The sequence below is a fragment of the Camelina sativa genome, chromosome 20 (genome assembly GCF_030686135.1).
Source record: "Camelina sativa cultivar CO46 ecotype springtype chromosome 20, ASM3068613v1".
Lineage (NCBI taxonomy): Eukaryota > Viridiplantae > Streptophyta > Magnoliopsida > Brassicales > Brassicaceae > Camelina > Camelina sativa.
Window position 1 is genome coordinate 13,157,468 of NC_141899.1, and position 16,077 is coordinate 13,173,544.

Here is a 16,077-nt window from a genome sequence, read left to right on the forward strand (position 1 = left end):
TTTATATTTCATAAAATAATGAGAATTTGTTAAAAATACCCCTTTTGATATACCCCTTTTCAAAAATACTCTCTTTTCTGGCCATTTTTATTTTTGCCCTCCTTTAATTTTTAGTGACCATTTTACCCTTAGATGAAAATTATTTTATTCAATGAAAAGAAAAACAAAATTTTCCCGCCAAAATATTTCCGACATATTTTCCCGCCAAAAAATAAAAAAGTTTGATAAAATTTTTCGACAAAAAAAGTTTTCCCGCCAAAAAAATTTTACAAGGTTTTTAAAAGGTTTTATAAGGTTTCTACCTTTTAAACACCTTGTGAAGTCTTTTACAAGATTTTTTAAAGAGTTTTAAAAGGTTTTTTAAACAACTTGTAAACATTTTTACAAGATTTTTACAAGGTTTTTAAAAGGTTTTCAAATGGTTTTTAAAAAGATTTTTAAAAGGTTTTTTAAACACCTTGTAAACGCTTTTACAATGTTTTTAAAAACCTTGTAAAAGTTTTTATAAGATTTTTAAAAGGGTTTTAAAAGGTTTTTAAACACCTTGTAAACGCTTTTAAAAGCTTTTTAAAAACATTTACAAGGTTTTTAAAAGCGTTTACAATGTGTTTAAAAACCTTGTAAACGTTTTTAAAAGTTTTTTAAAAGCATTTACAATGTTTTTAAAAGGTATAAATTTCAATATTTTTGGCGGGAAAAATTTTCGATTTTGGTGGGAAAATTTTTTTTTGGCGGGAAAAAAATATTTTTTTCGGGAAAAATTTACGATTTTGGCGGGAAATTTTTTTGGCGGGAAAATATTTTCGATTTTGATCATTTTGGTCATTTGGTCATTTTGTATATAAAGACGGGTAGTTTTAAAAATGGTCAACATGAAAGAGTATTTTTAAAAAGGATATGGAAAAAGGGGTATTTTTGAGAATGCCCCTAAAATAATGATGCAAATACAACAAATAAACAATATAAAACTGTAATAATACGTCAAAAATAAAATACTATAATATTCTAAAATAATTAGTATTCAAATAGACTAATAGATTTATATAACAATTAAAAATAAATTATCTTAAACAAAATATTAAAAAAAAAATAATTTTATTATTATATTATAATTTTTTTAAAAATGTTAATCCGTGCTTTAAGCACGGGATATATCCTAGTGATTTATTAAATAGGAAGCCGTACTCGGTTAGTTAAACCAAAGAATATGTGCTTGATTTGTGTGTATATACACACATATATGATAAAAATATATATATATAATGTATATTAAACTCTCCATTATCATCGTGCCTTGTACAAATCCGACTGAATTAGAAAATATATATAAATTAAGTATGAGGATATCTTCATCCATGATAAGGCAAAACGTTTGAGCATGGTTCCATCCTTTGGCTTTTAGTATAGAGTTGGCCGGCAGCTTTGATGCACCACAATTTTTGCCCTCTTCTTTACAAAAAGTTATATTATTATGTTGCTAATTAATAATGTTCATCTGCTCACACTATATTATTAGATATCTATACTCACATAACTGTATGATAATGAAATGTGATATGGCACGTATATATTAAAACGTTTTAATAAATTCATCAAAGATCTAATCTTTTCACGAAAAGCATTTTTTATGATTTATGCCTTTCTAGGTGTATGGACGTATTTTAAAGAAGGTTTATCTATAACTTAGTTTTATTGTATTATGAAAATTAATTAGTTAACTGTATTCAATTCGAATCAATACTTTTCTAAACCGGATCAGACTGAAAACCAAACCGTTTTTTTTTTCTTATTGTTTTAGTCTCTTGCAGGTTTGCAAATTTGATTGGTTCATGCAAAGATGAAAAATACAAATCGAATTAATATACAAATTATATCAAAACTAAAAGTCATATATTGTAACGAAATCGAAATTCGAGAAGGAAGTATTGATTTTTCTTTTATGTTCTCTTTAGTTGGTTCATGCACGATGAAAACATTTTTGGTTACCAAAAACGAACTTGACATTGTATTTATCGGAGTGATGTAACATAAGTTATATACTTATATGTAACCCATCTTTTGATAAAGAAGACTCTTTAGGTGTCAACAATGACATATCCTAATTCTTAGAAATCCTTATTTGGTTTCTATAAGGAAATTTATATGTTTCTTTTTTTTAACAGTCATTCTCTCCCATCCCATCTACTCCTTGATGCGCAATAATCACATGGAAAAACAGTTAGTAAAAGGGATGTAAAGAAGAATTTCTAAAACTTGATGCATAAAAATCAAAGTCTCAAGAAAATAAAAAAAAATAAAAAAAAAAAATTAAAAAAAAAAGAAAGAAAATACCATAGCACTACCAATAAATATGATTCTTTTGTCAAATGAAGCATGCGGTTCTATGGTGTAGTGGTTAGCACTCTGGACTTTGAATCCAGCGACCCGGGTCGACTCCCGGTAGGACCTCTTTTTTTTTTTTTTTTTTTTTTTCATTTTGACTATTTTCTAGCAATAGCTATTACATAAAAAGGCCTTGGTTTTATTATTTCTGGTCCAATAATATGTAAATTAGTGGACTCTAAAGAGGCCCAAGGTACGCAAACTCTCTTAACTTTTTACATGCTTGGTTGTTAATCTTTGTCTTGTCTTAACGAGACAAAACATCTTCTGATTTTATTTGGTTTTCTGAAATTTTAGTTTTTCTTTGCTAAAATTGTATTAGGTTTTCTGAAACCATCTTCTGATTTTATGTCAAAGAAAAACTCATTTTTTTCGAAAATTCTAGCAACTAAAAATTTAGACCCTAACAATATAATATTTTGTTCATGTTATCACCCATCTATATTAACATTTTTTACGTACATTTTGTGTTATGCCCTTTAAGTTTTGCTTATTTAAATTTTATTTACAACATTAACCCCTAAAAAAATTCCATAAATAACATTACATGAAAACTCAAATACTAAACTTTCTTAAATCGACCAACATGTGTTACATTTATTGTCATAAAATCTTAACAATATTTATACATTCCGATTTTTCCAAAAATAGCTCTACCCATTAAAGTTTTAATCCCATAAAATCACCAAAACTATCTTTACAGATTTTGTTTGTATAGACTTTCTATAGAAATTTTTGCTTTACATATTTTTTTTTTTGGTAAAAAAAAAAAAAAATGTAGAACTGAATTATTGGCGCCGAATTTCTTAGGTACTTCTATATTAACATTTTTGAAGTACATTTTGTGTTATGCCCTTTAAGTTTTGCTTATTTAAATTTTTATTTACAACATTAACCCCTAAAAAAATTCCATAAATAACATTGCAGGAAAACTCAAATACTAAACTTTCTTAAATCGACCAACATTTATTACATTTATTGTCATAAAATCTTAACAATATTTATACATTCCGATTTTTCCAAAAATAGCTCTACCCATTAAAGTTTTAATCCCATAAAATCACCAAAACTATCTTTACAGATTTTGTTTGTATAGACTTTCTATAGAAATTTTTGCTTTACATATTTTTTTCTGGTAAAAAAAAAATATATAGAACTGAATTATTGGCGCCGAATTTAGGTACTTAGGGGTTGATTCCTCAGATTTCTTACATTATAATAAATAAAACTAAATAATTATTCCGTGGTGTTTCCATAAAGTGAAGTACATTTGGTGTCCTTTAAATTATACTTATTTACAAAGTTAATCCTTAAAAAATTGCACATACAAACAGAATCAATTAGATTCTTAAAATGTCTTTACAAATTTGGTTTATAATTTCCTAAAACAATTTATATATTAAGAAATTTATTACACTTAATAACATATGCCAAAAATATCTATACAATATTTTCTTCTTTTAAAAACTCTAATATTCAGTAATAACTATATTGTTTCATATAAACAATTAAAACTTTAATGATTATTAATATGCTGATAAAAAATGCAAAATAATTATTTCACGGGTTAAATCTAATAAATTGGAGTATTTATAATATAAATTAATATGCGGTATACTGAATAATAACTTTTATGGATATAATTCTTTCACGGGTTAAATCTAAATAACTTTAAACTTATTGATTAAATTTAAAAACACTAAAAATTTAAAAATATAATAATGTAAGAATAATTTTTTCACGGGTTAAATCTAAAAAGCAGTAAAAATTTCTATTTTTATAACCATAAGAAATTGATACGGTACAAATGTAACATTAGTATAAATAAAACTAAATAATTGTCGCGTGTCTGCGATATACAATTGATCAAATTTTATAATTAACAATTAAATTACAATTATATAATCTTAAACACTAAACCAAAAAAATAAAATTAACAAATAAATATAATTTTTAAATTTTTTTTTTTTTTGTAAAAATATTGTCCCGCGGTGTACCGTAGGTTTAAATATAGTTGTTGTGCAAAATTGCACATGAATATTTTGATGGAAGCTCTAGATAGACAGATAGTTTCTATTCCAGTATTTTGTTTTAAGGTTTTTTTAAAAAAGAAAAAAAAAATATAGAAATTATATTTGAATTTAATAATTTAAATATGAAGTCCTACGTTAAAAAAAAAAATAAAAGGTTTTAATGATCCGATCCCTTTCTCAGTTTCTCTATCTGACGGAGGGGAAAAAGATTCCAATTCAAATCTCTCTCTCTCTGTCTCTTTCTCTCAACTTTTCAATTCCAAAGAGTCGAAAAATCTCCAGATCTCCTCGTTACCAGATAGAGAGAGAGACGAGAGAGGTAAGTTGATTGATTTGACCGGAGAAGAAGAAGAAGAAAGAAGACGACGATGATTACGATCCCTTATCTAACCGCTGTATCAACCTACTTCAGCTACGGATTGCTCTTTGCTTTTGGCCAGCTCCGTGATTTCTTCCGCCGCTTCATTGATTGGTGGCTCACCACCAATCTCCATGTCTCTCTCTCTCTTTTTCTCCATTTCATATACAATGTTGTTACTAGATTAGTTTTGGATCAATGTACAATATTGTTTAACTCTATTATTATTGTCTTACAGGGATACGCGCCGATCTGTTTGGGACATGAGGACTTTTACATTAGGCGATTGTATCATCGGATTCAGGTGATTTCCGAGTAATTATGGTTTCGTGTATTCTGGTTTAGAATTTGATTTGGTTATTGGCATTGCAAATTATGCTACTTCTTAGATGATGTCTAATGTTAATCTCTATCTGCTTCAAGGATTGTTTTGAACGACCTATATCGAGTGCACCTGATGCTTGGTTTGATGTGGTTGAGCGTTACTCTAACGATAACAACAAGACTTTTAAGTGAGTTTTTTTCTACCAGCTCTTGTAGTACTTGTTATATTTGTACCTTTTGTAGTTTAATTCGGGGAAGCTTTGGATTCAGCATTAAGTTTGTGAAAGAGAGTTGCTTAGTAAACCTTTTTGGTGTGTAGGCGAACAACAAAGACTAGCAGGTGTCTCAATTTGGGATCCTACAATTATCTCGGATTTGGTTCTTTTGATGAATATTGCACGCCTCGTGTTATCGAGTCCTTGAAGAAATTTTCAGCAAGTACATGTAGCTCTCGTGTTGATGCAGGTACAGTGTTTTTGACTTTAGAGAGTCTAGAAGCATTTTTTTTTTTTTTGGTTCTGCTTGCTGATAAACTTGTTTTCTGCTATTAGGAACTACATCTGTGCATGCAGAACTTGAGGAATGTGTTACTAGATTTGTTGGAAAGCCTGCTGCTGTTGTTTTTGGCATGGGCTATGCAACAAACTCTGCTATCATTCCAGTCTTGATTGGAAAGGTATGCGAGGACTTACCTTTTTTATATTATGGAAGCCTATGTTTATCTGTTTTCTGAGACCCATGCTTAGGTTTTTTTTATATATATTTCTTGTGCCGCCTTATACACAGGGAGGGTTGATTATAAGTGATTCTTTAAACCATAGTTCGATTGTCAATGGTGCTCGAGGTTCAGGAGCCACCATCCGCGTTTTCCAGCATAACAGTAAGCATTTCTGGTGTTTCAGCTCCAGAGGTTCTTTCCATATTAAGGATGGCTTACATGTTTATTCTTTTGGTTTTTTTTTAGCGCCTTCCCATTTGGAACGAGTTTTGAGAGAACAAATTGCAGATGGTCAACCTAGGACACATCGACCATGGAAGAAAATTATTGTTGTTGTTGAAGGCATTTACAGCATGGAAGGGGAGATTTGTCATCTGCCCGAAGTTGTTGCCATATGCAAGAAGTATAAGGTGAGGCAAAGGTCTGATTTTGAGAATTTGTTGACTACTGAAACCATTTTGTGTGTGCACAAAAAACCCCGCTGAAAAAGTGACTTGGTTCATTATGTAACATTGACGAGAGATTAGAGAACTCTGTTGACTAAATTACCCTTTGCGTCGCCATAGTTTCTAAATCATTTGGAAGTTTTGTGTTGTGATACTCGTAACTTATCTTCTGTCCTCGTTTTTAGGCGTATGTTTACTTGGATGAAGCTCACAGCATTGGGGCAATTGGTAAAACAGGAAAGGGTATTTGTGAACTCCTGGGAGTTGACACAGCTGATGTGGACGTAATGATGGGAACCTTCACGAAATCTTTTGGGTCTTGTGGTGGCTATATTGCTGGATCAAAGGTTAGCAACTGTTTACAATTGTTTTCATCTACTGATCTTCTATTTGCAAATTTCGAAGGTCTAACCTTGTTTTGGTAATTTAAGGTTCTGACTTTTTAGTTAAGCTCAAAAAGAAATTAGATAGCCGTAAGTTTCACTCAGATGTCAAAACTTTCTGTCGAAATGACAAAGATAAGTATAGAGCTGACACGCTACAGCCACTTACATACCATGTGATGCTTAAGTAAGTTGTACACTTCTCAAAATTCAACAAAAGGCTAATCAATTTATTATTATTTTATGTTCGACTTCCATAGGAGCTCGTCCAGTATTTAAAGCATCAATGTCCAGCTCACCTTTACGCAACATCAATACCAACTCCTTCCGCACAACAAATCATATCTGCTATTAAAGTTATTCTGGGAGAGGATGGTTCAAATCGAGGTACACTAGTTTATTCCTCATCGTGTCATTAATTGCTCTTCTTTTGTTTGTGACTGAGTACAATTTAGTATATTCAGGTCATGATATATAACCTTAAAACTAACATACTTATCAAATACTGAACAGGGGCACAAAAGCTAGCTAGAATACGTGAGAACAGCAACTTTTTCCGGGCTGAACTGCAGAAGATGGGATTTGAGGTACTTGGAGACAATGACTCCCCAGTCATGCCAATAATGCTTTACAACCCAGCAAAAATTCCAGCTTTCTCAAGAGAATGTCTGCGACAAAAAGTAAGTTCTATTTATCAAATCTAAAAGTATTATCTGAGAACTGGACTACTGCAAAGTCGACAACAAAAAGAGTAAATGATTAACTTGTGGGTGCAATGTAACCTTGAAACTTTGAACAGGTGGCAGTGGTCGTCGTGGGTTTCCCAGCTACACCTTTACTGCTGGCTAGGGCACGTATTTGCATATCTGCATCTCATTCAAGAGAAGATCTTATAAGAGCCCTCAAGGTAAAATCTTGCATTCTACTCACTTGCCTTATTTTACTTGTCAACTCCAGTGAAAAGCCATACCAAGTTTAGGGCGTTAACCCTCGTCCACACAATATACCCGTAATTCCACAGAAGTCCCATAGCACAAAACAGCCACGAAAGGGCCTATATGTTTTGATAGAAGCTCGGTTTCAATGCTAGTCAAAGTTTGAATTAATGTATGCATTTGTGTTTGACACAGGTTATAAGCAAAGTAGGGGACCTAAGTGGTATAAAATATTTCCCGGCAGAGCCAAAGAAGATAGAACAGACGAAAAATGACATCAAGCTGGACTGAAAAGAATAAAGCAGTGAAATAAGAGATGCATCCAAGAAAACGCAAGCAAATGCAGTGTTAAGAGTTTAACTTCGGCTTTAACACACAAATCTGATTATCTCAGGGCTCAAGCCATTTCCTCCCGTATCAAAAATCCAACCCAGAGTCAGTCCACCTTTCCTCAAGTCTTGACTTACTACTATGATGCTACTCTGCATTTATGTGATTCTTTCTTCTTCACGTTTTTTTTTTTCTACCGAGAATTTAATTGTATAGTAAGTAATCTTGTTGAATGATGTCAGAGTTCTTTAATTACTCGGAACAACTGCTGCATCATCTCCTATGTTTTGAGTTTTGACTAAAAGGTTTTTGGAGAAATGGTCAAATAAGTTCCCAACCATAAAAACCAGAAGGTACAATCACAATCAAGTTAATCATCCTTCTTCATCATCATCATCTTCCTCTACTATTACAACAACTAACTAATTGTTACATCCAAACAAAAACATCAAAAGATCAACAAAAAAAAAAAAAAAAGAAAAGAGCTTCAGACATTGCAGCTTACATTGCCAATGGCTGTCACACACAAAAAAAAAAAAAACCCCAAAACTCTTGGCTTATCTCTTCTTCTTCAGTTCAAGAGAACTCTCTCCCAAGCTTCTGAATAGCACAATACATCTTCCTCCTTGACCCAACAGCATTGATCCCCATATCTTTAAGATCCTCCAAAGTCAACAATGGTAAGACTTGTTCATCAACTTCATGCATCTCAAACATAGGCCAGTATCTCCCTAACCCTAACTCTTGTAACCATATCTTAACACCTTCTCTTCCTCTCCCACCGCTTTGCCAATCACCTGATAACTCAACATCGTACCTTCTCCTATTCTCCTGCGTTCGTTCTTTCATCGGACTCTCAGAATCTTCTCTGCTAAAATCCCTAAACCCTTCTTCTCCCAATTCATCTTCCTCTTCTTCTTCTTCTTCATCGTCATCATCTTCCTCTTCTTCTCCTCCACTCAGTTTCTCATCACCATCGTTTCTCCCCGCCCAATTCGAACGAACTCGCTTCGCTGAAGCTGTGGTATTCGTCGTCGTCGTCGTCATCGTGGTCGCAGTCTCTCCACCACCGGATGATTTGACCCATTTCTTAACCCGCCAACTCCCAATCGCAATCGGATCTTCATCTAGGGTTCCGGCGTTCTCGTACCCGGAGCTCAAATTCGTCATAGCTCTCGTCCTAGACGAAGACGTCGTCCTCCCACTCTGATTACTCGGCTCCTTCCTGTTGTTACCACCACCACTCGGCCTCCATTTCGGCCGACGCACGTGCGGCGAATCGTAAGCCGCGACAACGTGTTGGTGGTGATACTGGTCGCCGCCGATGTCTCCTAACCTAACGCTAGGTCTTCTCAATCGTTTCGATCCGACTGAAACTGTGGCGGCGGCGGATGTTTCCGGTGCTTCGGCGGAAGTTATTATCGCCGGCGGGATAAATCCGCCGTTAATCTGGTGACCTTCTACTGACTGTAGCTCGGCCATGGTCAGTGAGAAACGGAGAGGAATCGAAAGGAGAGAGAGAGTTACTCAGTTTCTTCTTCTTCTACTTCACTCTGGAAGAACCATATCTTGCTAAAATGCGCAGTAGAGTATTAGGTTTTTTATCTGGAGAAATTGGATTCGAGAGAAAGAGAAAGAGAGAGAGAGAGGATTGTCCTCAGAAGGAAAGCAAAAGAGAGAGAGAGGCGTTCAAATAGTGGACACGTGTTTGTTGAGCTCTTTGTAATTTCTGTTTTTTACTCTTTTGTCATAAACATATTTCAACCCTTCTCTATTTTTTTACCTAATAATAAGTAACACAACAATATCCTTTAATTGCATAAAGTTTATCTTTGTTTCTGTATATATCTTGACTTTTACAGATTTGCAACGAATCCATTTAGTTGTCTTGGGTTATTAATTATCATTTTTTATAGATTTCTTTCCAACTTTCTATACATATTTCATTTTTCTTATAAATTAGGTAATGTTGTTAAAAAAAAAGGGTTTTGTGCAAAAAAATCCTCCAAGTAATATTTTTTTGCAATAAAACCCTTTAAATCAAATTAATGCAGGTCAATATTACAATCTCAAAAGTCACCCACAATATAACCCTTCTTTATATCGATGACGTGGAAATTCAAAAATCTTGCTCTTTTGAAAACAAAAAAAATGGCAAAGTATTGATTTTTTAATTTTTAATAAAAATTAAAGAAAACAAAAAAAATCTTCTTCTCCCTTCCCCGTGTTCTTCTTTCGATTCCTCTTCAACAAAATCAATGGAACTAACAGCATAAAGTGTAAACCCAAAAACAGAGATTGACCCAAGAACTCTGGTCAAGGAGCTCGAATTCTTCAAATTTCTCTATAACTGTGAATATGAATCAAATCTGAAAAGAAAAAATTATGAACATGGATCCAATTGATCCCCTTTAAGCAAATTCATTGGTATATAGTCATAATCAATCCCTAAAAATCAATCAAACAAGAATCCAAATTTCAAATCAAATAACAAAAACGAGAGCACACGAGCTTCTGTAAACGCGGCAAGGAACCTCCGCAATTGTCATCTCCGGTACCCGAGGTTGCATAAGTTGTGAAAATCACAATTGGGGCCGAAGGTCTATACATAAAAACTCGATTTTATGAATTGGATATTCAATTTTACGCTTGAAGGTTCAGTTTTAATACCAAATTGACCTCAATTTCACGAATTTGGATTAGGGGCTTAGGTTTTGAAATTAGAAATTTTGTTTGTTGCATATATATAATCAAAGGAAGAAGAAGAAGAAATATTTGAGCTCTTTGATCGGAGTTCGTAGGTCAATCTCTGCTCTTGGGTTTACACTGTTAGTGCCATTGATTTTGTTAAAGAGAAATGAAAGAAGAAGATGAGGAAGGGAGAAGAAGACGGGGAAGGAAGAAAACAATTTTTTTTTGTTTTATTTAATTTTTATTAAAAATTTAAAAAAGTTCAATGCTTTGCCGTTTTTTTGTTTTCAAAACAGGAAGATTTTGAATTGCCACGTTATCGATACAGAGAAGGGTTATATTGCGGATGACTTTTGAGATGGTAGTATTGACCTGCATTAATTTAATTTGGAGGGTTTTCTTGCAAAAAAATATTATTTGAAGGGTTTTTTGCACAAAACCCTAAAAAAAAACTTTCTCTTTTGAGTAAATTGGTCTTCTTCTTTTATATTCTTACAAATAATTTCGTCTTCTTAGGAGACTAATTTAAAAACAAATTGAGTATTTTCTGGTCAGCTCAATTTTTTGAATTTGACATACTTCTTTACCAAAAAATTTATCATTTACAAAATTAACGTATTTGACTATATTTTAACTTGAGATATACAACAAAATATATATCTTTAATAATTATTAAGAAAAAATATATGTTATATTATTTTTAATATATTTTGATTAATATTTAGATTCTATAATTTTAGATAATTTTTTTTTGTGTTTGGTACTACCGATTATGATTTTTGTAACACTTTTAGTTAACTCTTTTGATATCAGACTAAAATATTTTGCATACATTAGTAGACTAATCCGTAAAAATACTATATAATCATGTTTGTGTAAACTCTAACCCGCTTCATATAATGATCAGCAAGAATTTAAGTTTTTTTAACAAGTTAATATTATCTAAAATATTTAAATATGTATATTAATTTATTTTAGAATTATTTAAAGTATATTTTTTTGTACTAATTTAATGTATGATTATATTACAAATAATAACTTCAAGTTTTGATATTTAGTCAAATGGCAAAGGTTTAATTATGTAAATCTTTCAAAAATGTTACTTTGACAAATGTACTTCCAAATTAATAATAAAGGGATATTTAGAAATGTACATATTTGGAAGTATTTTAGAATTTAAAATCCACATTTCTCTGAATTAATCACAGATTAAAAATGTAAATGACAAGACTATCTAAATTCTTACTAGAACGATTTTATTTCATTTTATACTTAAGAACTTTACATTGTTGATTTTTTCAAAACAAAATTGATGTATATAGCTAAGTGACATTCTTTCTTATAAATTATAAATCGTACAAAAATATACTCATAAATTAATCTTTTGATAATAATACAAAATAATACACAATACAAATGTCGCATTGACAATCATCTATTTTCTAATTGTACAAAACGTGTATCCTAAAGAATAATCATATAATATGTATATTGAGAAGAGATATCGATTGTGGAATAAACAATATTTAGATTGCATAATATACAATATCTCATTCGCTATATAGTTTGTTTTCCAATTTTATATTATTTTCTATAAATAAAAAGATTAATTAAAAAAAACAATCTCAAATCTATTCAAATTTGAAAATAGATATTTAATTTTGCAAAATCATATGATAACAGTTTTAGTCATAATATGCAAACTTATATTTAATACTTTTTTACATTGTCGCAATCATTTTTACATTGTCGAAAACAGTGATTTTAATCCAAGCTGCCAAAAATGGCTTGGACAGAAGCAACTGTTTGGATAAGATATTATATTCAGATATAAAATACTCATATTTTTTAAAGTAAAAATTAAAATTTGTTTTATGATAGAGTATTTTAAAATATCCAATATTTTCTAATATATGAAAAGGACATAATATTCAATATTAATATAAGTTGTATTTATATTTTTTATTTTTTTTATCATCATTTTAAGTAACTCGATAGAAAAAGTATTTTCATATTTTAAAAGTAAAAGTAAAACTCAAAATTAAATTATTTTATGGTAGACTAATTTAGAAATATTGAAAAGATGTTCTTATATTATATATAACTACAACTGATTATATATGTATTTCATTAAATATACAAATAAAGACCACAACACAAATAATTTATAAATATTGTATTTGATAGAAACGGCAAGATGTTCGATGGGGTAACATTAAAACGACAAGAGCTTCAAACAGAACGGCGCGTGACGCGTTGTATCGGCCAAAAAAACCTTTTCCTTCCCGGACCGGCCTTAACCTCAGAAAGTAGAAGAGCACCTAAGTCTCTCTCTCTCTCTCTCTCTCTCTCTCTCTCTCTCTCTTCTCCTTTGGTAACTTACTTGAAAACCCATAACAATGAAATGTTGACTCTTTGTCAATTCCCATGGTGATTTCCAGTGTGGGTTTCACTTGCAGATCATATTTTCATGTTCGTACTCTTCAGTACCACCACCGTTTATGGAAGGTGTGAACTCTTTTTCCAATTTTCTTTGACACAATTATAATTCTGCTTATATCTTAATTCGGCTGTTTCGGTTTTTAGATTCGGTTCAACACTGTTGCTGCTGCAATTGAGATAATTGATGACTCAGATGGTTTCATCAAAGACAGTGATCGTCAAGACAAGGTTGCTGATCGAACAAGTAAGCTTAAGTTTATGATTTAGTCATGAATTCATTGTTGTTAGTCATAATGTATTCTACAATCTTGTTGATATGTCAAACATTTTTGGGTAGATACTAATTAGTTCTCTTATCTTTTTGGTTTGATTTGATTGATTTGGCAAATAAAGGGGATTGTGAGTGGAAGCAACTGAATTCAAAAGACCTTGGGATAAGCAGTTCAATGATTGCAATACCCACTAGAAAAGTGCTCAATGGCCTTAAGAGCAAAGGTTGATGATTGATTGCTTCAAAGTCCCTTAGATTTCTCTAAGTATTCAAAAACTATATTCAACTATGTCTCATATTATTATTGCTTATGTTAACCTCTAGGACATGATGTTTACCTTGTGGGAGGATGTGTACGGGATCTTATTCTGAAGAGGACACCTAAAGACTTTGATATACTCACCTCTGCAGAACTTAAAGAGGTTGGTCCTCTTTTTTCTTCTCACTGTTTACATTATCCCAATCTGATTTTGAGTTTTGTTTGTGCTTCTATGATGCTTAGGTGGTTCGGACTTTCCCAAGATGTGAAATTGTTGGAAGAAGGTTTCCTATATGTCACGTACACGTTGGAGATGATTTAGTAGAGGTTTTTTTTTAAACTAGTCTTTTGATTTCTTACAAGGACAATATATGCATAGCAAAAGGAAAAGCTTATGTGTTTGAATTCACTTTGTTTTTGTTATTTTTTTCATTTGGCTTTCTTTTATGTGACTAGGTTTCAAGTTTTAGTACCTCTGCACAGAATTCCCCGAGAAACATGAGAACTGAACTCAAAGAATCAAGCGGCTCAGATGGGGACGAGGACTGTATCCGTTTGAATAACTGTTTGCAACGTGATTTCACAATTAATGGGTAATCACTGTTAATACTTCAGTGGTTTGTCTTTTTCATTAGTATTTTCAAGATTCTATAAGTTTCTCCTTCCTCATGTATCTTTGTGTGTTTACATTGTTTTTCCTACCTCAGGTTGATGTTTGATCCATATGCCAAAGTGGTATATGACTATCTGGGAGGAATAGAAGATATTAAAAAAGCTAAAGTGTGTGTGAATGTGTTCTACTTTAATTTGCTTTCAGATAATAATTTCAGACCATTGTTTGGTGATTTTACATTTATTCTCAGTGTGTTTCTACAATCACAGGTTCGAACAGTGATTCACGCTGGCACATCTTTTCAACAGGACTGTGGTAAGTTTGTCAAAAGAAGTCATAATTTCCCCTGTAACCTATTTATTTAGTCTCTATATAGTGAAAACTTATCAAGCTCATAATTTATGACATTTCCAGCTCGGATCCTTCGTGCCATTAGAATTGCTGCGCGTTTAAGTTTCAGAATGTCCAAGGAAACAGCTCATTATATTAAGAACCTTTCTTTACTAGTACAAAGACTTGACAAGGTAGGCTCACACTACAGCATCTATCCTCTAAATGAGAAATATATAATCTTTGCATATTGTGCTAGCCTATATCGTGTTCATGAATGATTCTGTCAGGGAAGGATCTTGATGGAAATGAATTACATGTTAGCTTATGGATCAGCAGAAGCTTCTTTGAGATTGTTGTGGAAATTTGGGATCCTAGAGACTCTTCTACCATTTCAGGTAAATGGAATTAAGGGTTTGTTTCTGTCTCTCTGTTTTGCCTTATTACTAATGTTTGTCTTGTCTAATTTTGATTTCACAGGCAGCGTATCTTGTACGCAGTGGTTTCAGGAGACGTGACAAAAGGACTAACATGCTTCTGGTAAGAAAGAAAGCGTCTCTCATATAGTTGTAGATGTGTTTTGTCGTTTACAACATGGAGTCAAGAAACTGAAACTGAATTCTCTGATGCAGTCTCTATTTGCTAATTTGGATAAATTGTTAGCGCCTGATAGACCTTGTCACAGCAGCTTATGGTAAGACAGATCCTCATCTGAATTCATGTCTTATCTTAAGCATTGAACATTCCTCCTTCTTACTGGAAAATTTACAGGATAGCAATCTTGGCGTTTCATAAAGCACTTGCTGATCAACCTCGAAGTCCTTTAGTTGTAGCTGCGTTTAGCCTTGCTGTACACAACTGTGGAGATATTCTAGAAGCAGTGGAAATCACAAAGAAGATCACTAGACCACACGATAAAAGCTTCTTCGAGCTAGTAGAGCGCGAGGAGAATCTTAACTTCGAAACCATGTTGGACGAAGTCATGGATCTTGATGCATCTATCAGAGATGCCTTAAACCAGATGACTGATGGATATTTTATTTCGAAAGCTATGGCAGCTTACCCTCAAGCACCGTATTCAGATATGGTAATAAAAGCTCTTGAACAAATGTTTACAATACAAAGTGTGAAACCGATGTCCTAATATGTTGGTTACTTGTTTGTAGGTGTTTATACCGCTGCAATTGTACCTGAGAGCAGGCAGAATCTTCGAGTGTGTGAGAAAAGAAGAGAGACAACAAATGGGATTTGAGGCGAAGCAAGGAAGCAAGATCGAGTATGGTTCGTTACTCTCAGGGGATTTTCCGGAAACGAGGCATGTCTTTGCGAGGGTTGTGTTCGATACTGTTTTCCCTTTAATTCCATCTCAAGAATTGTAAAAAAAAAAAAAAAAAACTTCATCTTTTGAGGTAAAAGCTTGAGTCCTTTTATTTGTCAACGATTTGCTTATTTGACTTGCCTTTGAATCATATAATCTAGTAGTAAAGTACTTCATAAGTCATACTATAAAGTAAGGGAAAAACGGCTTTTTCATACCCCGATAATAGCCCTGTGTTGAATTC

At 32.3% G+C, this 16,077-nt stretch overlaps 3 protein-coding genes and 1 non-coding gene across 5 annotated transcripts; 3 read left to right on the forward strand and 1 right to left on the reverse strand.

The window, feature by feature from the left end:
• Positions 1 to 2,377: 2,377 nt before the first annotated feature.
• On the forward strand, positions 2,378 to 2,448 carry TRNAQ-UUG (transfer RNA glutamine (anticodon UUG)). The gene has a single exon. It is a non-coding gene; the product is annotated as a tRNA-Gln (tRNA).
• A 2,099-nt stretch (positions 2,449 to 4,547) lies between these two features.
• Positions 4,548 to 8,255, forward strand: LOC104770728 (long chain base biosynthesis protein 2a-like). The gene is made up of 12 exons (XM_010495187.3): positions 4,548 to 4,909; positions 5,012 to 5,077; positions 5,197 to 5,285; positions 5,417 to 5,562; positions 5,649 to 5,773; positions 5,884 to 5,977; positions 6,062 to 6,225; positions 6,447 to 6,608; positions 6,905 to 7,031; positions 7,158 to 7,324; positions 7,444 to 7,551; positions 7,775 to 8,255. Exons 1-12 carry the CDS (start codon positions 4,784 to 4,786, stop codon positions 7,868 to 7,870), a joined length of 1,470 nt encoding a protein of 489 aa, XP_010493489.2. The 5' UTR covers positions 4,548 to 4,783; the 3' UTR covers positions 7,871 to 8,255.
• On the reverse strand, positions 8,216 to 9,718 carry LOC104770727 (uncharacterized). The gene has a single exon (XM_010495186.3). The coding sequence runs from the start codon at positions 9,389 to 9,391 to the stop codon at positions 8,486 to 8,488; it is 906 nt and encodes a 301-aa protein (XP_010493488.2). The 5' UTR covers positions 9,392 to 9,718; the 3' UTR covers positions 8,216 to 8,485.
• Positions 9,719 to 12,848: 3,130 nt separating this feature from the next.
• LOC104770729 (uncharacterized) lies at positions 12,849 to 15,953 on the forward strand. 2 transcript variants are annotated; one of them, XM_010495189.3, is made up of 14 exons: positions 12,849 to 13,108; positions 13,187 to 13,286; positions 13,436 to 13,537; positions 13,638 to 13,735; positions 13,816 to 13,899; positions 14,029 to 14,165; positions 14,280 to 14,352; positions 14,455 to 14,500; positions 14,600 to 14,709; positions 14,806 to 14,913; positions 14,996 to 15,055; positions 15,148 to 15,209; positions 15,287 to 15,602; positions 15,682 to 15,953. In XM_010495189.3, exons 1-14 carry the CDS (start codon positions 13,028 to 13,030, stop codon positions 15,892 to 15,894), a joined length of 1,590 nt encoding a protein of 529 aa, XP_010493491.2. In that variant the 5' UTR covers positions 12,849 to 13,027; the 3' UTR covers positions 15,895 to 15,953. The 2 variants fall into 2 exon arrangements, with proteins under 2 accessions (XP_010493491.2, XP_010493490.2); XM_010495188.3 differs by having other exon boundaries at positions 12,887 to 13,108; positions 14,280 to 14,354; positions 14,436 to 14,500.
• The last annotated feature ends 124 nt before the right edge of the window (positions 15,954 to 16,077 follow it).